We start from the raw sequence: 26,148 nt of genomic DNA on the forward strand, positions 1-26,148 counted from the left end.
GAAGCAGCAAGAGATAAGGGGGCAATCACCTACAAAGGAGTTCCCATCAGACTGTCAGCGGATCTCAAAAGAGACCTTACAGGCAAGAAGGGGCTGGAAAGAAGTATTCCAAGTCATGAAAGGCAAGGCCCTACATCCAAGATTGCTCTATCCAGCAAAGCTTTCATTTAGAATAGAAGGACAGATAAAGTGCTTCTCAGATAAGGTCAAGTTCAAGGAGTTCATCATCACCAAGCCCTTACTGTATGAAATGCTAAAGGGACTTATCTAAGAAAAAGAAGGTGAAAAATATGAACAGTGAAAGGACAGCAAACTCACAGTTATTAACAACCACACCTAAAACAAAAGCAAACCAAGAGGACAGCTAGATCAGGAGTGGAACCATAGAAATGAATAACACATGGAGGGTTAGCAACAGGGGAGTGGGAGGAGGAGAAGGGGGGAGAAGGTACAGAGAATAAGTAGCATAGACAGTGGGTAGAAAATAGACTGGGCGGGGCAAGAATACTATGGCAAATACAGAATCTAAAGAACTTGTGGCACACGGACATAAACGAAAGAGGTGAATGGTGGGGTGGGGTGTGTAGGGTAGAGGGAAATAGGACAACTGTAATGGCATAATCAAGGGGGGGAATAGGACAACTGTAATGGCATAATCAATAAAATATATTTTAAAAATAAATAAATGAAAAAGAAAGAAAGAATAAAAAAGAAGGCCATACAAACACTTGCCCAGACCCAAACTCAATATCACCTTAATGAACTTCTACACAGTAAGAACACTTTTTTCCATTGCAATTCTGAGGCAAGGAAACTATTAATGATAGGAGAGGTTTAATTGGTAGTTTTATACTTGCACTACCAATTATATCTTTATACCAAATTAACTTGGTTATGAGAGATGATTTTTTGTTTCTTCAAAATGAACTTTTTTAAAGATTTTATTTATTTATCTTTAGAGGGGAAGGGAAGGAGAGAAGGAGAGGAATATCAATGTATGGTTGCTTCTCATGAGTCCCCTGCTGGGAACTGGCCTGCAACCCAGGCATGTGCCCTGACTGGGAATTGAACCATGATCGTGTGGTTCGCAGGCCCACGCTCAATCCACTGAGCTACACCAGCCAGGTCTCAAAATGAACTTCTTAATTAGGCTTATCCATTTGCAAAATCTGCAGTTTTAGCACCTTGCTGAAGTCCTCACAAAGCTTAAAGTCACACTGTTTCTGTGGATACTCCAAAAACTGTTTCATCTCATAGTGACATGGGTGGGTCAAATTGCTGGGATGTCAGTTGAGTTCCCTGAGGCTCCTGATAAGTGATGTCAGGCCTTGAGGTCTCAGCATTACTTTCTCCACTGAAGCCCCCAGTGATGGCATGACCTAGTGTATGGCTGACAGCAGAGACCACAACCCCACCAGCTGCAGGGATTGCTATCTGGGCCATGAGACCTGGCTGCCAGGGGAAGCAGCAGGTGAACCCACAGCAGATGGTGGAGCTGGCACTGGCGGGTGAGCTGTTGGCGCTGGCCTGGGTGCAGCTCTCCTCTGATGTACCCTGCTGGCCTGAGTGGCCATGTGGGAGGTGCAGCTTTGGCTGCCATGTGGCAGCGCAACTGCAGCTCTTCGTCTACAAGTACTCAAATTTCTTTTGATGTTGTCATGCTTTCACGGAGATGTGTGTTATTTCATAATTTTGTTCTAATTTACTGCAGTAAGAATTGAAAAATCATAAATGTATTTTGCAGGTATTTTAGACAAATCCTTATGATTATTTATACACTAAAAAAATTCATACTCTGTTTTAAAGAAACAGGTAACACAAAATAGTGAACTTTGTGTCAGTAGAATCAAATTGTGAATTATTTCTTTGCCAAGTTTATTTTTTAAATTTATTTTTCAATTATAGTTGGCATACAATGTTATATTAGTTTCAGGTTGCCCAAGTTATTTTAAAATATGTAGTCATGAAAGTCTGCTGAAGAAAAAAAAAACAATTCAGCAGGCTCCAACCAAGTAAGTTTTTGCAATATCATTAAAGGATCAATTTCTTAACAACCTTTTTAAAAGTATAAGACTCAGTTAAACCAGAATAATTTTATGTAGTCATGACCAGTAGTATTTCCTAAAGTTTGTTCATGAAAATTTGTGGACCAAACCAAAGAGTAATAGCAGTCCTAGTTCTCAGGGAGAGAATGGATGCAGTCAAATAAAATGGACTTTGAGCATTTTAGCAAGTTCAGGACACTAAGAAGTGCCCCTGGGAAAGTAACTTTCAAAAAAAAGGAATCTGGCCCTGGCTGGCGTAGCTCAGTGGATTGAGCACAGGCCTGCAAACCAGAGGATCGCGGTTCGATTCCCAGTCAGGGCACATGCCTGGGTTGCAGGCCAGTTCCCTGAAGGTCAACTCCCAGCAGGGGACCCACGAAAGGCAACCATACATTGATGTCTCTCTCCCTCTTCCCTCCCCTCTAAAGATAAATAAATAAATAAATAAATCTTTAAAAAAAAAGAAAAAAAAGGAATCCAAGAGAACTGGATGTTTTTGAAACAAGTAATTTTATAAGAAAAGGCTATATTCGTATGAAATAAACACAGAATAAGTAGAATTCCTCCTTTGAACGTAGAAATGTATCAGTACCTGAGTCAAGTGAGAAAACCACAAAAAAGTGAAATCAGACCAAATTACTAGAGTATTGAGGGGAATACTGTATCAGGTAGGGTCAGAAAATATAATGCAAGAGAGTTTTAAAAGGAGATACAAGAAGCAAGACAGTTCCATTCTTTTAATGATACAGCAGCTTCCAAAAGTGCACTTTGCAATAAAAAAAAAAAAAACCTTTATAGGCGTGCTTCATAGAGAGCAGGCTGACAACTCTAGGGATGGGGTGGGGTTGGGGAGTGGAGGGACTGAGGAAAAAGGACTCATGGACACAAAGAACAGTGTGGTGAGTGAGGAGGGGTAGAGGTGGAAGAGGACGTAAAGGGGATAAATGATAATGGAAAAATACAAAAATATAATAAAATAAACTACTAAAAATAAACTGCAGCAATAATAAAAAGACAGTTGAGCATTTTAAGGTGATTCATCCCTCACAGTGTTTTGTTCATCTGAGGGGGCAAACCTTGTCTTATGTCTGTCAAAATTGGGGCCCATTTGGGTTGGACGAAGAAAATTCTTGAAGTCAAAAAGTTTTAACTCACACAAATATTCCATGTAGTGTTAGGGGGAAAGACCAAGGGGAAAGTCATTTGTCTCCTTGGGAGATAAAGTTGATTACAAAAGCAGGGATTCTTATTTTTCATCTCATTCTGTTTCGCTAGTTAGTTTACCAACAAAGGAATGGTTTGCGATGACAAAGATGACAGAATGTTAAATTGGAGGATAAAGTACTTTGGTTGAAAAGTCACTGTTGAAATTGATGTATTCAATTGTCTGGTTTGTTGCAGAACAAGTTTCCCCCAAAGAAACTTGTAGAGCACACATGGAAAAAGGAAAATAGTTTATCTTTCAACAAGAGATATAATGGCCCTACTAAATTTAGACTATGGCTTTAACTTGGGACATCTGGGAAAATACTGAAATCCATTAATCATGTAATTTGTAACCACCTAGAAGAGCCCAAGGTCCAGGATGGCCTTCTATGCGGGATAACAAAGGGCAAAGATTATCAGGCTATTTCCTTTAATAAAAGATAAAAAGTCTTGTCAAGAGGAAAGCAACATGAATTGTCTCTCTGGGTTCCAGCAAAGCTTTTTATACATTGTGAAGGGCTTGCTAACAAGCTAGGAAGACTTGGACTTGAACTGAACTACTGTCCAAATAGGCTTTTGGGTGTGTGTGCCCCAAATGGGTCAGTGCAGTGGCTCAGCACCAAGTCAGAGGAACATAGTAAGTGGTGCCTTGCATGAGAGGTTTTCTCACTGTTGTAGGAGAAAGCCTAGCTTGTCACCATCTATAATATAGAAAGATGATTTTTTAAAGATTTCGTTTGTTTAGTTTCAGAGAGCGGGAAGGGGAGGGAGAGAAATGTCCATGTGAGAGAGAAACATCTATTGGTTGCCTCTCACAGGTACCCTGAGCTGGAACCGAACTCAAAACCCAAGCAGGTGCCCCAGTGGGGGATGGAACCAGCAAGCTTTTGCTTTGCTGGGGGACGACCAACCAACTGAGCCACACCAGTCAGGTCTAGAAGGATTATTTTTGCTCTTTGAAAAGATTCACTGTCATTCTCTTTCAATAACTCTCATCCCAGAGAATTTTAATTATTCTCTTGATTTACAGATATCCAATCTACAATTTTTAAGGGGCATGTCTCTTGTGGAAAGTTAGATGCAGCTAACCTAAAAATGTTTTTCAGTTACCTTGGATGGGAAAATTGATAGCATGTTCATTAAATCTGCACATTATGCAAAGACTGACCAGGTCACATGTGTTTTAGAAAAGGATTACAAGGATTACATTTAGAGATAGAGCAGCGATTTTCAGAAAGGGCTCTAGCATTATTCCCACATCCCCTTCAAGGTTAATTGATGTGCTTTTCTCTCTTTTACTTGTTTATATTTCCTGGCAATATTTCAATGAAGGAAAGGGTTCTTCTATTTAAAAAAATAATTTAAAATGGCAGAATCAGAGAAATGATCCAGACAAAATAGGATGAAGTTCAGAAAAGACAAGTAATTAGGATGTTGAAGTTTGGGGGACCAACTAAATAATACCCTCACCTTTCCCTCCTCCATTGTTGTTAAAACTGGACTGGAGGATATATCGTAGATGTGTGTTCACAAAGAGCTTACAAATAGTTCATGTATCAACAGACCTCTCATATAGGTCAGTTGGAAAGGCACAGTCTACCTCATAACCACCATATAACAGAGAACATACCAGAAATTTACAAAAAGCTTCAGCAACAGGCCTAGAGGGAGCATGTCAGTTTCCTGTTGCCAAACCCACTCTTCAAATAAGAAGATGCAAATAAGGGTGCAGGGGGTCAGAAACAGCCCCAATAGGAGTAAATGACTTACTTTGGACCACTTGCTTTGCTAGTTACAGCCAGGAACAGACTAGGGTCTTCCAAATCCTAAGCCACTGCTCCCACACCTAGTTGGTCTGCATTTAGACAAGAAAATAGGCTTAAACAAATTTGAAAATTCTGTTAAACTTGCAAACTTTTAAGCTAATATAACAAGACATATCTGTGAGGTGAATATGTGGAATATGCAGAAGAATCTCTAGTATAGTGGTTTAAATTGGTAGGCTCTGAAATTAGGTTACCTGGATTCAAATCCTGGCTGTATCATTTACTAGTTCTTTGAGCTGGACAAGTTGCCTATCCTCTCTGAGTCTCAGTGTGCTCAACTATAAAATGGAAATAGTAATAGCACCTACTTCATGGGGTGATCATAAGGCTCCGATGAGAAGGATACATATAAAATACTGTGCTTAGCATAAATAAATTCCTGACACATAGACACTGATAAATATTACCTGTTATTATTATTGATAAATTAAACCATGCCAATTATATTGGGCTGTCCTAAGCAAATGTGAAATGTGGAAGTGCTTTGTAAGCTGTAAAGCTTGATGAGAACGTAGGGAAGTTATTATCAGGAGTAATGATTTTACTGACATGAGAGCAGGATATCTTTGGAGTGATTTGAAAGAAAAGACAGTATTTAGAAGGCAATAGGGCTGTCTTGAATTCGTTTGTGAAAAAAAATCAACTCCAAGCAATGAAAGAAGAATATAAATGTATACCTTCTCTCACAAGCTCTTCATAATGATCTTTTTGAAAGAAATTTGTCACATTAATAAGATTTGCTAAATATTTAAATTAATCTGTAAGCCTTTCCCCCCCTCCTTCAGTATGTTGAGGAATAGATTTAAAGGCATTTAATTCTTCTCTTGAAGGATCTATACTGCTACCAAATAGTTTATTGCTTTGGGTAGTATATGTAGCTCATATACTTTCTAATACTGAAGTAGAAGAAGCATTCAAATTAATTTGCTTCATTGCAAAGAATTGGAATTGACCTAAAAACAGAACACCAGTGATTAAGGTAGATAAATGATTTTTCAAATGTTTTCAACCCATATTATAAGGGAAATTTTAAATAGTAATTATTCTGAAAGGTTGATTAGTAAGATTACACAGAGAACACATTATTTTAAATATTGATGAGTTATGGGGTGTTTGCTTAAGTGATACACAAATCTTATTCCAGCCCTTTACCAATTAAGTAGTCTATTAATTTTTCTTTAGTATTGCCTTGAAACTATCTTGTAGCTCTCAGGAGTTCAACACCTGCTATAGATATAACTCTTAAGTTTACAGTGTGGGAAGTGAGATTTCTAAATGAAGTAACTCTGAGAAAAAAACCCTCAAATTTATAAAGTGGCTTCTAGCTTTACAGGTTTGTCCCAGTCAGAAACCTCAACCTAATGTATAACCCTTTTACCCTCACCCCTCCCTCTAATTAGATTCTCAGTCCTTCTGACTCCACTTCTGAAATACTTCTTTTATCTACAACTTCCTCTCCATCCCCACTGCCCTCACTCGGGCTTTCATCGCTTTTCTTATAAACTTTTGCAACAATCTTCAAACCAGTTTTCCTGCCTCAAACTTCAGCCTCCCCTCCACCCCGCAATTTATTCTCCAACTCCCAGCAGAATGACCTTGCTAAAATACAGATCTGATCATGCCACTCCCCGAATTAAAAACCTCAAGTTATTCCCAGAGCCAGATAAGATCCAAACTACTGAGCACAATGTACAAAGTGCATTCCAGTCAGAGCCTGACTTATCAGCTTTGCCTTCTGCCGTGTACCCAGAAAAATGGTAATCAAATTACTTGCAATTCCCCAGGAGGTCCTGTCCTCTTACGAACTTTGTTCTTTTCCCTTGGCCTGCCCCCTTCACTCCTCACTTCAGTGTGGGGAGTCCCATGATATTCATGTGCTAGGGCATTCTCAAATGCCCTGTTTTCTGTGAGGAGCCTTCCTTAACTTTCTGATATTTCAGTCTCCATAACTGCATTCTTTATTTGTATCAGGAACTCCTCAAGGTTAATTCCTGTCTGTATCCCCACAATATAACATTCTGCCCAACATAATTATAGTTGGTTCATAAAAAATTGTTGAGTAAATAAAGGAAAGAATTGATGCCATCCCTCCCAACCCTATACCTTTCTCTTCTACCCTAAAGAGTAAAGCTAATTGTTTAATTCAGTGTGATTTGCAATCACCTGCTGATATTTCTAGGTATTTGATGAGGACAATGAAAATTGTAATCCTTCCTTTTAGCTTTAGTTTAGATTGTGTAGTTCAGTAAGATTTTCCTTGGGCTACAAACACTTATTCTCATGCTCTACTTCCCCCTGGTACTTTTAAAGGCATATATACAATCTGGCCAAGAGAATACCTGGGAAGGTTTTACCTTTAGATCCTTTGACACATAGAATATTTTGGGAATAATTTTTTAAAAAAAACTAAGCACATCTTTTTTGTTTTTATTTAATTATTGTTCAAGTACAGTTTTCTCTCTTATATTCCCAACTCTGCCCACCCCCTCCTCAGTGCTCCCCTCCTCCCTCCCATTTCCACCTCCCACCTTAGTTATTGTCCATGTGTCCTTTATGCTTGTTTATGTGAATCCTTCCCCTTTTCCCCTGTGATTCTCTCCCCTCTCCCCTCTGGTCCCTGTCAGCCTGTTCTGTATTTCAGTGTCTTTGGTCAGATTTTGCTTGCTTGTTTGTTTTGTTGTTTAGATTCCTGTTAAAGGTGAGATCATATGGTATTTGTCTTTCACCGCCTGGCTTATTTCACTCAGCATAATGCTTTCCAGTTCCATCCATGATGTTGCAAAGGGTAGGAGCTCCTTCTTTCTTTCTGCTGCATAGAATTCCATTGTGTAAATGTACCATCGTTTTTTGATCCATTCATTTACCAATGGGCATCTAGGTTGCTTCCAGCTCTTGGCTATCATAAATTAACTAAGCACATCTTTAATTATACAGAATCCCAGACTACTGAACTGGAGTAGATCTTAATTAGGACCACTTTCACCTTGTATGGTTATGCAGGTTGTGTGTTGTCCAACCTTAGGGAGCACCATGCTCAGTCACCATTACAATGTGAATGACCCTCCTCCAGGGTTGTATCATTCACAGCCTTACACAGTATCCCTGTTTATATAATCCTCTTCATTTTAAGTTAATGAAATTTAGGTTCTAATAGCCAACAGGTTTGCTCAAGGTCACACAGATAGTTCATGGGAAGGTATAGTTAATAATCTACCCCTTTTCTTCCTCTCATTCATTCTGATCCAAATTACTTCAGGAAACTGAAACTAGAAAAGATAGTATTTGCTATAGTTTTATGGATAGAGGCAGTATGTCTTTAGCTAAACATGAAATTTAAATCACTTGGTGTATCTCTATATTATATTTGCTCTTGCTTTCCACCTTCAGCTGTACTGCCCTAGTTGACATGACTTTAGCATTCAGAATATTACTGCTGCCCTCAGGGCTACCAAGACTCAAGTAGATATTTTGTTCCAACAAGCTACCAAACTATGCTGTGTGCTTTCTACCTTGCTGGCCTACTGTTAGCTCCCTTCTTCTTTTGGCTTCTCTTCTTAGCATTTTGTGTTGTTTTGTTTTTATAGCCATCATTGACCAGTCAACATTATTCTTTGTTCTGTTCTACAAACCATCCACGCATAGCATGTTGGCTGTTGACCTTGGGTCTTTGGTTCTTTTCTGCTGCTTATAACTGCTGGGGATGTATAAGGGAGGCTGCTTCTTTGCCAAAACTTTTTTGTTTCTCTCCTTTCTTCCATTATTCTACATTTGGGGCCTTCTGAATGTTTGAAGATGCCAGAAGGATTGTCTCCAAATATTTGTGGCTCTATTTCTATAACCACCCCCCCCTTTACTCTTGCTTGGGAGGAAAAATCTTGGTTAGAAAAGTTTATGTAGATTGGACACCCAGTAGCTAATTGTCTCTTTCAAGGACAACACATTTAAAAATATTCCTTTCTCTATCCATTACTCCATGTTCATCATTAGTGTCAAACTAAGGTAAATACTGAGGTGTTTTGGTAGGTCTCTTTGAGCCTGAACAGAAAACTGGACTTCTTGAGCCAAAGCCCTGTGGCCATATGGACAATGAATTGTTTGCTTACATTTTTGCTTTTGATTGATAATGCTGGAAGATCTTTCTGAAACTAATTACTTGCCTTAGTTCCACTTAATCAGTCCAGATATAGAATAGAATTAGACTAAGGAACTATTAATTTGTTAGAGGTTTGATACTTGCTGTTTAGTGGTTGTTTGAACTTTATATATTATTCACTGTATAATTGGAAATTTCTTTGTAAATGTTTGGTTTTCAGGCTGGTTGGAAGGAAAATCACGCAACATTCATGAGTGAACTAAAAAATCTTCAAGCTTCTGGACTGACTACTCTTGGTCAGGCTCTAAGATCCTCATTTGATTTGTTAAATCTCAATAGATTAATATCTGGAATAGACAATTATGGACAGGTAAAAAATTTTTTTGAGTGAGTACAGCTAATTTATTTTGGTGACTTGGGGTAAGAATTTAAAATTGGGCATTGTTACCAAGTTTTGTGCTGCTTTTTGTAACTTCCAAAAAGAGGTCCACTTACCTTTTAAATATATAGTTTTAAAATACCCTTTTTGGGGGGGTCTTCTATGCGGCTTGATCATAAAATAGTTAAAATTGCCTACCCATCAGATCATTAGATATCTGATAATGAGATGAGTAAATTGCTGAGAAATACTGGGACAAGACAATTGAAGAAAAACGTTCAGTGTTTTTAACTCCCTCACCTCTCCCAATCCAGTGAAAAAGCTCTAGCAGGGGTGCCCAACCTTTTGGCATCTCTGGGCCACACTGGAAGAAGAAGAGTTGTCTTAGGACACACATGAAATACACAAACACTGACAAAAACTAATGAGCAAAAGAAAGGTTTTAAGTAAATTTATGATTTTGTATTGGGCTACATTCATAGCACTCTCAGGCTGCAGGATTGGACACCCCTGCTCTAGAGTGAAAGGAAGGCAGAATAGCATTTGCTGCTGCTACCACTGCCCTTTCCTACTTTAAAAACTCTGCTCACAATAACCAGCGTCACTCTCCAGGGCAGAGCCTAAGTCCCTAATGGTCTCCTATCTGTGCCAGGATTTGACCCAGGTGAATGGTGTGGATGATGCTGCCATTATAATCTAATATCTTTCTTTTATGGTGACTTGGAAAGCAGAGGGAGAGGAGTATTTGGATGTTAAAGTTTGGAAGTTCCTGAATTATGAGAATTCCTCAGTTTATTCTGAATGTTACCTCTTCAGGGATTGTTATTTTGATTCCCATCCACTCAGTCCCAAATCTTCTCCTTCTTATTTATCTAGGCAAATTTTATCACACTCTTAGGAGATCACTGGCAAGGCAAATGTAAAAGTTTAAATACAATTTTATTATATCACATGGCTCTAATGCTTTTAAATGTATTTTAGGGAAGAAATCCGTTTTTTTTAGAACCATCTATTTTAATTACCATCACAGATGGGAACAAGTTAACAAGTACGGCTGGTGTTCAAGAAGAGGTAAGATTTCATTTTTTAAATTTTTGTTTAAATGGCAGAGAACATGAAGCTATTTCTGTGGGAGGCATATACTTCTGGTTAAGAATGTTTAATGAAACCTTCTATTTTGGTAATCCTTGAAAGTTTGCTTAATTTTATTGAGTACATGAAAGAAAAGTGAACCCTTTAATTCTTTAACTTTTTCTTCTTGTATGGGTTGTTATGATGAAACTTTACAAATTTTGCCTTATCAGCTTCATCTTCCTTTGAATTCTCCTCTACCTGGGAGTGAACTAACCAAAGAACCTTTTCGTTGGGATCAAAGGTTATTTGCCCTGGTGTTGCGTTTGCCTGGATTGGCTTCTACTGAGCCAGAGCAACTAGGGAGTGTACCAACTGATGAATCTGCTATCACACAGATGTGTGAAGTCACTGGAGGTATTGACAATATTAATATTTCTAAAGGAAGAATTCAAGGCAGCAAAGTACTTCTATTAAATGCCATGTCCAGTCTTTACTTGTTTTCCTTCAGAATTTTTAACTCTGCTGCTTAAAATCTTTATTAGTGTGGTGTTTGCTGCCAAAGTAGTTATGATTATGTCAGGTTATATTTTAGAATTTCAAATGCTCCTATTGTGCAACAGTATTTTATTTGATCAAACATGTACTATTTGTTTTTCCTTCTGGTATAGGTCGCTCCTACTGTGTTAGAACACAAAGAATGTTGAATCAGTGTTTAGAATCTCTAGTTCAAAAAGTTCAAAGTGGTGTAGTTATTAACTTTGAGAAAACAGGACCAGATCCACTTCTTGTTGGAGAAGGTATGTTAGATAACTTTGTTTTTACCCTATACTGTTATTGAGGAGAGCCATCTGTGATTGGAAAAACATTAAAATAATCATAATAAACAGTCTTCACTATCCACATGCATTTAAGGGGTTACAAACATCCATCCAAAGAGCTACCATGTATTCATTTTCTATATATGCATGTCAGGTAGTCAAATTCTAGCAACTTTAATTAGATGTGAAATCTTCCTTAGAAAATTATTTTTTCCCTACCCGTCTCATAGTCCCTGGCCCAGTCCCAGGATGACACTGAATTATTTACCTCTCCATTCACAGAATATCTGGAGATTTACTAGGGAGTGCCACTTAACTGATTTTGGTCTTGTAAGCATCCCAAATGTGTATTCTATAAGAGCCTACATCAGTATTTTCCTGGCCGCTTTTTAACTACAGAACTTTTTATCTTCAAATGAGATTTTTAATGAAAGTTCAACACCTCAAAATAGATGAAAGCAGGTATATTTTTGTATAGAGGAAGGAACTTCTCTATACAAAGGCTTCTCCTCATTGCTGACAATTCACATACATACACACTTTTGTGTACCTCATTACCAAAGTGCTTGTCTGATCTGATCCATGCATTTTCATTTCTGTGGCCCCAATCAGTGGTAGCTAGCTGCCTAGACAACAAAAGGGGGCAAGTACACAGGGGCAGAAAGACATACATTTCTGTCTTTCTAAAATGTGTGTCTTTCAGAAGACAGTGGATCCTGTGGTAACTGATCTTTTTTCTGTTTAGTTCCTGGAACCCTTTGAGAAACTGTTGGAAAAACAGTGTCCCCTCTCCCTAGAAAAATGGGCATAGACTGCACACACACAATTTTGTATTTAATTTCAGGTGTTTCTTGGACACCAGTTTAAGAACACCAGCCATAGAAAACTTAGGTGTCACAGCCTATTTTAAATTAATTAAGCTAAGCATAAAGGAAGCACATGTTATATGGGTAACAATTGACTTTTCAATCCACAGTTTTGTGTTCATTACCTTCACACGAACTGGGAACTTTCATACTGAAAATCAATTGGTGTCATATAAATAGCTCAGATTTTCTTTGTAGCTCCATTTACCCTTCATCTAGACTTGTTAATCATTGAGATTCTCATGAAATCTAAGAACTCTCTTCTCAGAAAAATGTGCATCCCCAGAATTGTGAGCTCAACTTCGGAGGAGAGGTCTCTTTTTTTTTTAATTTTTTTTAAAGATTTTATTTATTTATCTTTAGAGGGGAAGGGAAGGAGAGAGGGAGAGAAACAACAATGTGTGGTTGCCTTTCGTGCGTCCCCTGCTGGGAACTGGCCTGCAGGGAACTGGCCTGCAACCCAGGCATGTGCCCTGACTGGGAATCGAACCACGATCATCTGAGTCGCAGGCCCGCGCTCAATCCACTGAGCTACACCAGCCAGGGCTCCGGAGGAGAGGTCTCTTATTTCCCTGAAGCAATTCCATGTATTGTCTAGAACCTCATAGATGCCAATAAATCTGTTGGTCTAAAGTAGTTACTTGTTTGAAGTAACAAATAAATAAATCAAATGACCTGTAATTTACAAAAAATGAGACTCAAATAATTAAAACATATGTTTTAGAAATGTAATTTAGATTGATGAATGATCTGTTTTGCCCCTTTTTTTTGCAGGGGGCCAAATGAAATATGCTAGTTTAAATCATTAAAATACATTCAGAATAATTTTTATGCAGCATTGTACAATATCTCCAATATCTGCATTTTCCTTGGAATTTTAATTGTTATGGGGAAGCTGTCATGAATTAGTCCACTGTAACCTTGATGCATTTGCTTTGTTTGCCCTCCCCCAACTCTGTACGTAGAGTATATTGTCAGCATCTCTTTTATCTTTAAGTGAGTTGGATAGTTTTTATTTTGCCTTTGTGGTGATTGGTTCTAACTGCTTAGTAAAGAATACTTTTGTCATCTAATTGAGTTTATAAAAAATATGAATGGAATTTATGACCTATTTTGTCAGATTCCAATAATGTAAAACTATACCAGGAAATGAACGATTTCATTTACCTAATTTGAAAAAGTAACTCTAGTGGTTTGATGTGTTTATTTGTCTAAAACTCAGATAATTTAAAACTAATTTTGCAATAGTTTTCCCTATTCTGCCTATTTTGGTTGTAATTAAGGATGGGGGTGGGATGTTGGGTTAGAAAGGATGGATGAGATGAAAAGAATTGCTAGGGAGAACATTCAGAAATCCTAGTAGAGTCATTTTTTGCTTCCATTTTTCATGAAACACTGTTTTGTTCTTGATTTTAGCTGAAAATTTTATGCCAGCAGATGAGCAGCTGCAAAAAGAAATTCATGCCTTCATCTGTCTTTTGTTCAACTTTTAGATGGACTTATGGATTCATCTAGGTCAGGCAACTCATTTGCTACTCAACCATGGCATAGTTGTCATAAGCTCATTTATGTACGACCTAACTCTAAAACTGGTGTTCCTGTTGGACATTGGCCCATTCCAGAATCTTTTTGGCCAGATCAGAATTTACCTTCACTAGTAAGTATAAAGCAGAAGGTAAACATCCTTCTGGATTTTCAATTTGCTGATTACAGTGAACCTTTTAAAGTAGCTTTGAGGCTTCTGAGCCATGCCTTCTACCTCTTGCCCGAAGTCTAGCATATACCTAAAAGCAAGAGAGGACCGTCTATTCTGGCATTCTTTCTTTCAGTTGCCTTTACCACTTGGACTGCCTTTTTTGGATGTTAAAGCATTGCTATTTTTAATGCCGTTGCAATCTGTGACTTGGTTTTTATTTCAGGGCAGCTGACTTGATTTACATGGTAAACACAATATTTAGTAGTGTTGGCATTGCTTTTCATTGTATCCTAAAGAAATTAGGACTTATTCTAAACCTTGTATAAGTTCTAGAAACACATTTAAACCATGACTTGGGGGTGGTGAATGCACAATGCAGTATACAGATGATATAATATAGACTTGTACACCTGAAACCTATATAATTATATTAACCAATGTCACCCCAATAAATTCCATGAAAGTAAAAAATAAGGTTTAGAAACACACTCTAGTTAGAGGTCATTCTGCTTCCTCCCAGGAAGTCATTAGACAGCAAGTGGAACTTTGTAGACCTACTTTTCATCTTTTTATAATCATTGGACTTGTGTTCCTTGGCAAGATTCCTTTCAATGAAGGGTGATTAAGCAACATTTTAAAATTATCTCTAAGCAAGGATTTGCCTCTTTGTGCATTGCACTTGGTAGAAGGGGAGTTGATATTTTAGTTCTGCTTAGTCCTGATGAATTAGCTTTGGTGATAGGGGTAGTATGTAGTAAAAAGTCAAATTATATGAATTTAATTCTCCCTTTCATTTTCCTTCTTCCCTCCAGGAGGGGGGGCTAGGGCCCCAAAAGGATCGCTGCTCTTCCAGTTTGGCACCTTTCTGGTTTAACTGATATGCAGTCTGTCTAAGTTTTAGAAATTTCTGGCATGAACTGCATTTTTCCCTGGATTACTATTTTTAGGCTCCTGCATATTTTTTCAGGAGGGGGCATGAAAGGCCTGAAGGTTCTTCAGATGGTTGAAGAACCCTTTGAGCCTCTGCTGTGGGAGAGGGTAAATCTTTTCCTTCTTCCCTCAGGACTCTAAGGTGGCACACTGGTCAAATCTCAATGCCCCTTTAAACCCCTGAGTAAATGTTTTAGTTATAATGAAGTTACTTCATTATTACCAATGACATGGATTCACTCATGGCATTGTTGCTTTTTTATAAGTTTATATCAATAAGACAAAATATTTCTCAAGTTTAATTAAAATTAAAACCAGAAAAAAATGGAGTAAAGAAACTCCAAGTAACTCACACGTAGTTCATGTTACCATGCCTTTAGATTTAAAAGCACATTTGAAGGCTATTTTTCTCAGCTCCCAAAACATCTTGTAGGTTTGTAAGTCATAAAAGGAAGTGAGCAGGTTTTCCCCTTTTGTAAAGGAAACAGATATTTTGTTATATTTGTATTAGCCTTACAGTTCTCAGCAAGAATAAGGGGAGCCATGTCTCGCCCTTGTCCCTAGGACTTGCCTTATCTCCTTATCTCTCCATATTACCCTTGCTGCCACCATTCCTTTCTCTCTGATGCTCTCCATTCCCACAAGTTGCACTTGTTAATAAAATGGCTGCTCCATCAATCTGCTCTGGCTCCCCAGGCACACAGGCCTTTGCAGCCCAGCCAAAAGCACCCCCACATCTAGCTATTCAAAGCAAGTGTGTGGGTGTGAGAAATGCTGTAAAAAATCAACTGGAAAAAACTCTACTGGGCCCTGGAGTTTTGACTGGCTCAGTTTGGGTGTATTCTATTTTGCCTTTTCTATGTCTTTACAATTTTTCATCTGGCTTGTTAGTGGCTTTCTAGCTCTGTTATTACCTACTTAGAAAGGTTCATGGATTTCTTCTTCAGCAGTGTCTGGACTATCTGTAACCTCACGGTACAAAAGAATGAAGGACAGATATTGCTTGGAGGTTGCAAAATGGATCTGAAATCAAGGCTTGATCCTACAAATTGTAATGACTTCTTAAACATATTCAAAGCAGTTTTATTTTTTTATTTCACTGAGATTGTACTTACGAGCATTGTAATTTACCTTTCTTTATCCTGTTGCCAAATAGATGGTAGAGATAAAGAATCTGAGTGCTCTCCCCCTATTGAAGCCATTCGTGATGCCTAGAGACCAGCAGTCTTTTTCTCAAAACACTAGTCCATATTTCTGTGATGGTTTATAAAAGGGGTTGCAGAATTGTTAGAAATGTAAGCCCACTTGTAATGGACCATGTTTCCCCCCTCTTGTTTTTTTAGCCTCCACGAACGTCTCATCCTATTGTGAGGTTCTCCTGTATAGATTGTGAGCCAATGGTAATAGACAAACTTCCCTTTGATAAATATGAACTTGAACCTTCACCTTTAACTCAGTACATCTTGGAACGCAAGTCTCCCCATACCTGCTGGCAGGTACTTATCCTTACCTGTTAAACAAGTATCTATAACTACTCTTGGATGTGGGAATTGTTTAAACAAGTTTCAAAGGTTTATCTAGAAATAATTGGGCTTAGTCTGTGAATAATGTTTCTCAAAAATGTAATCAAGTGGACAACAGGGCCAAGCAAATAATTTCACACTGATATGAATCATTAGACTACTGTACATTGCCACGTAAGGCAGTCAAATCTGATGAAACCTGTGTATTTGAGGATTTGGAGAATTCCCCTGAAACCTATTCAGGGACCCCAGGTTAAGAATCCCTAACCTAAGGGATATAATTTTATTTAGCTGTGGCTTCTGCAGCTGAAGCAAAGTTCTCAACCCTTAGTGTGAATTTGACGGATAAGAAGAACAAGATATTGTGACAAAAAGCCATAAGCCCTGAAACTTTCTGTATTAGTGTAATATAATCAAACTCTTTTTGTGGTGCCAAGCATATTGGTGTGTGTAGTGTGGATTTTACTTAGACAAAGCAAATGCACATTCACTGGCTCTTGCAAGTGTGATCCTTCAACCAGGAGGTCTTGCTGATCTTTACTAGACTCACTTTTGGATTTTAATTTGTAAAAATCCGACACAGCAGTCATAGCCTTTTTATTTGGATGTGATAAGGAAGTTGTACACTGTAGAGATGTTTGTTCTATTTCTAAACTATAGCATCGTATAGCAATCAGTAATTGTTAGTTTCTATTTACACAAGGAACATTTTCAGACTGCCATCTGTTTCATACTAAAATATGTTTTATGCTATTGAAGTTGTCTTTAAGCTACTTAAATCCTCCAAAGATGCTAAAACTGGGTAGAAAAAAAGGGAACAGGCTTAAAGCAAGGATGTGAAAGTGCAAGAAACAGAATAATCTAATAAATATAACATTGAATGAAAGAAGGCAAACATGGAAGGGCACATACTATATGATTCTGCTTTATGTATATTCAAAAAGAGGACAAACTGATTTACTTCATTAGAGGTCAGGATAGTGGTTTCTCTCAAGGGTGCAGAGTAGTAACCAGAAAAGGACATGAGGGGCCTTGTAGTCATGTTCTATTTCTTGAGCTGTGTGCTGATCACACATGTGAATTCACTTTGTGAACATTCATTGAGCTATAATATATACTTACAATTCATGCACTATTTTGGATGTATGTTTATATTTCAATAAAATATACCCAAAATGTTGTCGAAATATAGAGATATGGGTAATAGAATGCTAACTTAAAGTCAACGTAGGTCATTTGAATTTATGGGTTGAAAAAGAGTTGCAAAAAAAATCATAAATTTTACCTTTTCCCTAAAATAAACCCTCTTTTCTATGTAGCACATTGCATGTGAATGCTCTCCAAAGAAACTTAAATTCTGTCCTTGCTCCTTTCCCCACCCCTCAATATGCCATATGCTTTTCTCCTGTACCTTATGTTACTTTGATTTAGAATAGTTTTAATATGATTAACTAGTTAGTGGGTGTGAAAAAGATTTAGATGAACCAGGAGCCAGGAAATTTGGCAAAACCATAATGGAGACTGGATTTTAGCCCCAGCTCTGCCACCAGGTTTTGAACCAGATGCTTATTTTTTCTAGACTAGGTGGTCTCTAATGATCACTTTGAACCCCCAAATGCTATGAATCTGCAAGTGATAAGGAATTTGGAGAACTCAAGGAGCTCAAGAGAGTTATGGGAAATAAGGAAGGTAGAAAGGGAGGGAGGGAAGAGAGGGAAAGAATGTGAGAAAGGAACAAAAGCAGTGCTTTTCCTTTATGGGAATCACAGATCTGACCTTTGATGGCTGTGTGCAAAGTTTTTTATCCTTTATGATGATCCCCCTTAGCCCCTGCTTCTAGCATACACAATTAGGAAACAGGGGGGAAATCCAACATGTTTTATTACTGTTTTCTGTTTATATTAAGCTTCAAATGAACACATGAAATCTGATAGATGAGTCATGTTTTAGCACAACTCATTGTTTTGTGGAATCATAAATTACATAGGAAGGATTTATTCTTAGCTATAACTAAGTATAGCAAGGATTTAGTGAACTGGCAGGTGATAGTGCTGGCACCAAGAATTATCAAGGTAAATGGATCCTGTCCACCATCAGAGTTTGATTTTTCTCTTAAATGATACTGTTGAAGGACTTGTGAAACACAGAGAAAATGTGGTAGCTAGAGGACTCCAGCACAGCATATCAAGTATATGGGACCTGACAATATAATATATATCGAATCAAGAATATCAATAAGGAATCAGATGATAGTCATATGAGATAAAGATTAATGTTTTAATTATTATTGAATGTTTGCTCTACCAGCATAGTTTACAAGATCAATGATTTCCAGATTGAACCAAAGTATCTCCTTGCTGCCTCAAAATAATTAGCAGCGGTGCCTGACTTATCAGTAAATATTTATTGGATAAAAAATGAATAGTGGGCAGGAGAATGGGGCATCAAAGGGAAGTTGGGCAAGATTTAATAGTAATACACATGAAGAGTGTTAGCATAATCCCTTTTTTAGCATAGTCCTTCAGATGGGCTTTGCTCTAGGCATGGGGCTACATTCCATTTCCTAAAAGTCTTTACTGTGGTCACCATTTCTTCTTTTGAAAAGTCAATTTTTAAAATAATTTTTATTTAATTATTGTTCAAGTACAGTTTTCTGTCTTTTACTCCCATCCCAGCCCACGCCCCCCAGTGCTCCCCACCTCCCTCCCATTTCCACCCCCCTTAGTTTTTGCCTATGTGTCCTTTATACTTGTTCCTGAAAACCCTTCCCCTTTTTCCCCTGAAATTCCCTCCCCTCCCCCTGATCACTGTCCCCTGTTCTGGTCACTGTCCCCCTGTTCTCTATTTCAGTCTTTGTTTTTATTTTGCCTGCTTGTTTGTTTTGCTGGTTAGTCAATTTGTTTTAATGGCCAGTATCACTTAATGATATTTCAGTCTTATTTTCCATGTGTTAACCAAGTAAATATTTGGGAATTGGTGATGTAGACTACAAACTGAATGGTTATTGCATATTACAGTTTCATTTCTTTTTTAAAAGATTTTATTTATTTATTTTTACAGAAAGGGGAAGGAAGGGAGGGAGAGAAACAGCAATGTGTGGTTGCCTCTTGTGTGCCCCCTATTGGGGACCTGGCCTGCAACCCAGACATGTGCCCTTGTTGGGGTGACTTTCCTAGCAAGTCCCCCCAACTGCCACGAATGAGAGTAAATGTGACTGAGACATGATGTGCTCTGCTTAGGGAGGAGAAGTGGCCATTTTCCCAGAGGAAAAAGGCCGTGAGCTGTGGCCAGTTTCTCAGGGGAAAAAGGCCAGCAGCAGCCAGTTTCTCTGAGGAAAATGAGGCCTCTAGCCCCCTCCTCCAGGGACTTTTATTGGTTTGCAATACACAGGAACACAGGGCGGCAAGGATCAAACAGTAGATAACAATTCAAAGAAATCTGAGGGTTTGGTATGAGTCAGAGTCTGTCAAGAACAGAGTTTTAGGGTTTCTTGCTCGAACCCTTAATATATGAATGAAAGCCCTCTTAGCAGAGCAGATTTCACAGGTTTATCAGGAAGTCTTTGTGATGCCAGATTTTTCCCCAGGACATGCTCTAGCAAGGCAAGGAGCTGCACTTCTCCCCAACAGGTATTCAGGCCTCAGGGGATTAGAGCCAGGAAACATTTCTCCCAAAGAACATGAGAACTCGGGCTTTGTGAAAGATGGGGGGCAAGAGTCCATTGCTCCCTTTTTGTTGAAGCCCCCCCCGCCCGAGTCCTTCCATGAAGGCCTCCAAGTGATCGAGTCTGGTTTAGGTTGTTCCCCGCTGTTGGGGGGGGGTGCGTCTTACCCATCATTGACTTCCCACCAAGCTTTGGGGGCAGGGAAAGGAAACTGAGGCAGCGCTTGCTGCCAGAGACAAGCTTTGTCTCCTGTGACTCCCATTCCAAAGGTCATCCCTTGCCAGCCCTTAGCCACAAGGGATTGAGATACAATTTCTAGAACCAGGCAGAGCGGTCTACAACATGCCCTGACTGGGAATTGAACCAGTAAACCTTTGGTTCACAGGCCAGCACTCAATCCACTGAGCCACACCAGCCAGGGCAACAGTTTCATTTCTTATTATAAGTTCTGAAAGAATTGCAGTCTTAACATTCTTATTTAGTATTATATATTTCATATAACCATAGGCTAAAAGCGCTATTCTCATTTTAAAATTACAATTAGTTGTGCCATAGATGTGGCTATGGAATATTGCTGTGAGTTTAGTTTTACATAAAATCCTTATTGTCATAACTGTATATTATGTCATGTTATTCTCAGGTATTTGTTACTAGCAGTGGAAAATATAATGAACTTGGATATCCATTTGGTTATTTAAAAGCTAGTACAACTTTAACTTGTGTAAATCTCTTTGTGATGCCGTACAACTACCCAGTTTTACTCCCTCTTTTAGGTAAGTAAAGTATGTCCTATTTAATCATCTTTGGAATACAACAAAACAAAAAATACATGGTGGGCTAAGCACTTTACATATATCAAAGAGTAGCTGATATCTGATTATATAAAATCTAAAATCTAAAAACTGATTTGAAAGTATAGAATTTTCACACTTTTCTGTTTTGTTTTCTTTTTCTTGTTTTCACATCAAACAGAAGAGACAGCTCTGGTGTGTGATTTTTATGCTGTTCTTTATGTTGCAAGGTCCAATGCTGTCACCCCCACCCTAACCCCCAGTTTTAAGTGTACTTGCCATTTCATAGGCCAGTTTAAGCCAAAAAATACCATTATTTGGATTAAAGCTCCAAAAATATAATGGTTTTCTTCAGAAAGTAGGACTTCTGTAGCAGTATTGGCTCACACTAATTCCTCCACAAAAGAATATTTGATGTTCTTGAGGCATTTGTTTTAGGTACAAGAGTAAATTCTGCAATAATTGTAGTTGTAAAAGCTGTGGTTTCCATGGCAATGTTCTAAAAGGAACAACTCCACAAGCTGTTATTCAGATATCACCAAAAACCTGTGTTGAGATTTTTTTCTCATTTAAAGAGCCACATTTTTTTAGAGTAATATAATACCATATGGTATCCTTCTAGTTGTAAAGTTGTGAGCATTTTATTTGGTGAAGTTTCTTTTTTTTTATTTGATGAAGTTTCTTAATTTTTGCAAAGAGGACCAAACCTTTACTGAGTTTGAATATAATCATTAAAAGCATAATATTTTTATTATAAGTAAAATAAGCCAGATAGACAAATAGCATATGTTTTCATGTATATGTGGAATCTAAAAAAATAAATGAGCAAAACAGAGGCAAACTCACAGATATAGAGAACTTTTTGATGATTCCAAATGGGAGGGATTTTGGGGGTTGGGTAAAAAAGGAGAAGGGATTAAGTTGTGCAAATTGCCAGTTATAAAAACTGCACAAAGGCTGTGTACAAACTTACAATAACCAAGTACAGCATAAGAAATACACTCAATAATATTGTAATAGCTATGTATGATACCAGATGGGTACACTAGGTTCCTCTTACAGGTGAGATCATATCGTGTTTGTCTTTCACTGCCTGGCTTACTTCACTTAGCATAATGCTTTCCAGTTTTATCCATGCTGTCACACAGAGGATAGGAGCTCCCTTTTTCTTTCTGCTGTGTAGTATTCCATTGTATAAAAGTACCACAGTTTTTTGATCCACTCATTTAATGATGGGCACTTACCCTGTTTCTAGCACCTGGCTATTGTAAATTGCACCGCTATGAACATTGAGGTGCATAGGTTCTTTTGAATTGGTGTTTCAGGATTCGTAGGGTATAATCCCAGCAGTGGAATTGCTGGGTCAAAAGGCATTTCCATTTTTAGTTTTTTGGGGAAATTCCATACTGTTTTCCACAGTGGCTGCACCAGTCTGTATTCCCACCAACAGTGTACTAGGGTTCCCATTTCTCTACAACCTCTCCAGTAGTTGATGCTTGTTGATTAGTTTATGATGGCCATTCCAACCAGTTGTGAAGTGGTATCTCATTGTGGTTTTAATTTGCATCTCTCTGATAGCTAGTGATGCTGAGCATCCTTTCATATCTCTCTGGGCCCTCTGTATGTCCTCCTTGGAGAAGCATCTGTTCAGGTCCTTTTGCCCATTTTGTAATCGGATTGTTTGTCTTCCTGGTATGGAGTCATGTGAATTCTTTATATATTTTGGAGCTCAAACCCTTGTCAGAGATATAACTGGCAAATATGTTTTCCCATATGGTTGGTTCCCTTTTCATTTTGCTGATGATTTCTTTAGCCATGCAGAAACTTTTAAAAAAATTAATTTATTAAATTATTGTTAAAGTACAGTTTTCTGTCTTTTACTACCATGCCAGCCCACTCCTCCAGTGCTCCCCACCTCCCTCCCATTTCGCCCTCTGCCTTACTTAGTTTTTGTCCATGTGTCCTTTATACTTGTTCCTGTGAATCCTTCCCCTTTTCCCCTGAAATTTTAATTTGATGAAGTTTCATTTGTTTATTCTTTCCTTTATGCCCCTTGCACTAGGGGACATATCCATGAAAATATTCCTGCATGGAATATCGGAAATTTTCCTGCCTATGTTCTCCTCTAAGAATTTTATGGTAGCATGACTTACATTTGCCTTTTATCCATCTTCCATTTATTGAAAACCAAAAATTATCTTTAAAAGCATAAGATTTCTTTTTATTGCTATAAATACTCTATGTATTAAATGTACCCAAAAAAGCAATTCTTTTAAGTGTTCCATGTTGCATAATTTTTAATTGCATTTTATGGGTTCAAAAGTTGCAAGTTAAGGTTAAGAATGGGTCATGATAAATATACTAGCATGATTGTTCTGTGTAGTCAGTCTATTTTCTTTATTTCTTAGTCTAAAAGTATCCTCTAAAATGTGATTGTCACTGATGTATAATATAGGTTAGGTGTCTGATTAATAAGACTACCAACAAAAACTCCCTGTATTTTGTGGATTTACCCCTTTTTCTTTTTTTTTACTTGTGTGTTTTGATTTTTAATTCAATATAATAATTTTCAGTTTTCTTCTTTTTTGCTCATTCCAATTCCATGTTTTGGTACTACACTTTGACCCTGAATCATTGATCAAGGTTTATAGTAGGAGAATAAAATTATGTTCTGGCAAAACAAGCTACATTTATGACCTCAGTTTTCAGATTATACAGTGAAGGATTACACTAGATACTCTTTATTTAAACTGTAAATAGTATTATTTTTCTATTTTAAGTACACATTTTATTTTGAGAAAATTATAGATTTACATGCAGTTGTAAAAAATAAAAATAGACATGACACCAAAAACACAGAGAACAGAAGCACAAATAAACACATGGACTACATAAAACTTAAAACCTTTTGTACATCAAAGGACACAACCCACAGAGTGACAAGGCAACCAATGGAATGGGGAAAACTTGCAAATCATACATCTGGTCATTTTGGGGGGAGGTGTGTTTTCTGTTACTCATATTGGGTGATTTCTTTTAAAAAAATATTTTCTCGCCCTGGCTGGTGTAGCTCAGTGGATTGAGAGCGGGCCTGTGAACCAAAGGATCGAGGTTTGATTCCCAGTCAGGGCACATGCCTGGGTTGCAGGCAAGTTCCCAGCAGGGGACACACAAGAGGCAACCATACACTGATATTTCTCTCCGTCTCCCCTTCCCCTCTAAAGATAAATAAATAAAATCTTTAATTTTTTCTCTTTTAAAGGATTTATATGTCTATATTTAGAGAGAAGAGAAGGGAAGGAGAAAGAGAGGGAGAGAAACATCAGTGTGTGGTTGCCTCTTGCATGCCCCCTACTGGGGACCTGGCCTGCAACCCAAGCACATGCCTGAACTGGGAATTGAATCGGTGACCATTTGATTCACAGGCCAGCACTCAATCTACTGAGCCACATCAGCCAGGGCCATATTGGGTGATTTCTATTCTATTTTCCAGTTTACTATTTCCTCTATACCCTGTATTCTGCCTTTGAGTCCACCCATTGTGCTTTTTGTTGTTGTTGTTGTTATTGCTTTTTTTGAATTCGAAGATTTCCATTTGGTTCTTCTTTATAGCTTCAACTCTCACTTTCTAGTTCTTTCCTGAGGCTTTTAATTTTCTTTCATTTGTTTCAATTGTGTCTATAATTGGGTGTTGAAATATTTTTTTTGTTATGGTGGGTCCTTTAAACCTATACTGAATATTTTAAATCATTTTCATTGTTATTCTGTTACAGTTGTCCCAATTTTTCATCTTCTGCCCTTTTCTTTTATTGATTATTTTTTATTGTTGTTCAGTCACAGTTGTCCCCATTTTCCCTCTGTTGCCCTCCCCTGCCCTGTCCAACCTCTGCTCCCAAAGACAATCTCCACCCCACTGTCCTTGTTCATGGGTCCTTTGTACATGTTCCTTGACTTGACCCTTCCCCTTTTGTGATTTTGGTGTTAATGTCTCTTGGTTGTCATTTTGAATTTGTTTTGAGATCTTCCTCGTTCCTGGTATGGTGAATAATTTTCAGGCAGAGATTTTGAGGTACTGCCTCATTGGTGCCAAGCGGGTAGAAGTCCAGGTTCCCCAACTGGCCTCTCTTGACCCCCAGATGGAGGGGGCTCCTTGCTACTGCTGTGCAGGGATAGGAGTTCTGGATCTTCACTAAAATGATACCATCCTGGTTGGGAGAAGTAGGGGTTCTTCATTTCTCATCCTCACATGGTCTCCACGGACACCATAGGGGTGGAGGTGCCTTCATTACTGCAGGGCAGTAGAAAAGGTTTTAGAACTATTATGGGTTGAATTCTAGTATTTCATCTTTGTTCTAAACTCAGGTTGCCTTCCAAATCATTATATGAAAATGCCCCTAAGTAGAGTAGCTGGTCTTCAGTCAGAAATTGAGACACATAGCACTTTGTAATAGCAAGATTAACCCTCTAAAATTGGTCTTGGCTGGACTTGCAGGTAATAGAGGTCAGATGTGGACATGACATAACAGTTAAGAGGAAGCATTTAGATCTTCCTTTGCCTCAAATCTTCTGTGCTTAAGTTGCCACATTCTCAGAGTCCCCAGTAATATGTAAGGTCAAATCCTGACACTGTCTTCCTGGTTACCTGTTAGTCTGTGTCACTCTATTCCATAAATGCCATTTTCCTTCTCTCTGAAATGTCTTCTAACACCAGAGAGACATATGTGGCATTTAACATGGTCCTCATTAACCTAAAACACCAAGAATCCAGTGCAAATGATGCTTTTGCAAATATCCCAAACCAGAATCCTCTGAGGCATCTTTTATTCCTTCCCCCTCCCTAAACCCACATATTCATTTCAGGGCTATCCATTCCTTGGCTTAGTTCCCATTCTGCCCTTTGGCTTCATATACCTATTTCCAGGCTTTTATATAACTTGTATATTCTAAGAAGCATGGGGTTTTCACAGCCTTTGAGGCTGGAGGTCCTTGTGCCTGTGAATCTCAAACTTGGGTTTCATGTTGAGGTTCTGAAATAGACACTTTATATTTCTACCATTACTTCACTTTCTGGGTTATGTAGCTTCCATAGTGCTTAAGAGTATGTACTGTAGGGCATAGCTACCCTAGTATGAATCCTGGCTCTGCTGTTTCCTAGCTTTGTGACCATGGATAAGATACTTAACCTCTCTGTGCTTCAGTTGTTTCATCTATGAAGTGAGAAGAATGATAGTTCTTAA

General features: G+C 38.2%; 1 protein-coding gene and 1 pseudogene across 6 annotated transcripts in view; one reads left to right on the plus strand and one right to left on the minus strand.

Annotated features, from left to right (window-relative positions):
- LOC118982062 (integrator complex subunit 6-like) overlaps positions 1 to 26,148 on the plus strand; it is a 57,503-nt gene that overhangs the window by 15,251 nt on the left and 16,104 nt on the right. For all 6 annotated transcript variants that reach the window (XM_037038955.1, XM_037038950.1, XM_037038953.1 and 3 more), the window contains 7 exons: positions 9,391 to 9,540; positions 10,531 to 10,620; positions 10,854 to 11,037; positions 11,292 to 11,420; positions 13,801 to 13,964; positions 16,277 to 16,429; positions 20,761 to 20,893. In XM_037038955.1, the coding sequence (XP_036894850.1) occupies positions 9,391 to 9,540; positions 10,531 to 10,620; positions 10,854 to 11,037; positions 11,292 to 11,420; positions 13,801 to 13,964; positions 16,277 to 16,429; positions 20,761 to 20,893 (1,003 nt within the window). The remainder of the gene's footprint in view (positions 1 to 9,390; positions 9,541 to 10,530; positions 10,621 to 10,853; positions 11,038 to 11,291; positions 11,421 to 13,800; positions 13,965 to 16,276; positions 16,430 to 20,760; positions 20,894 to 26,148) is intronic.
- On the minus strand, positions 1,143 to 4,736 carry LOC118982086 (coiled-coil-helix-coiled-coil-helix domain-containing protein 2-like; annotated as a pseudogene).

The sequence above is a fragment of the Sturnira hondurensis genome, unplaced genomic scaffold (assembly GCF_014824575.4).
Source record: "Sturnira hondurensis isolate 20B ecotype Veracruz unplaced genomic scaffold, ASM1482457v3 Scaffold0024912, whole genome shotgun sequence".
In the NCBI taxonomy this organism is placed as follows: Eukaryota; Metazoa; Chordata; class Mammalia; order Chiroptera; family Phyllostomidae; genus Sturnira; species Sturnira hondurensis.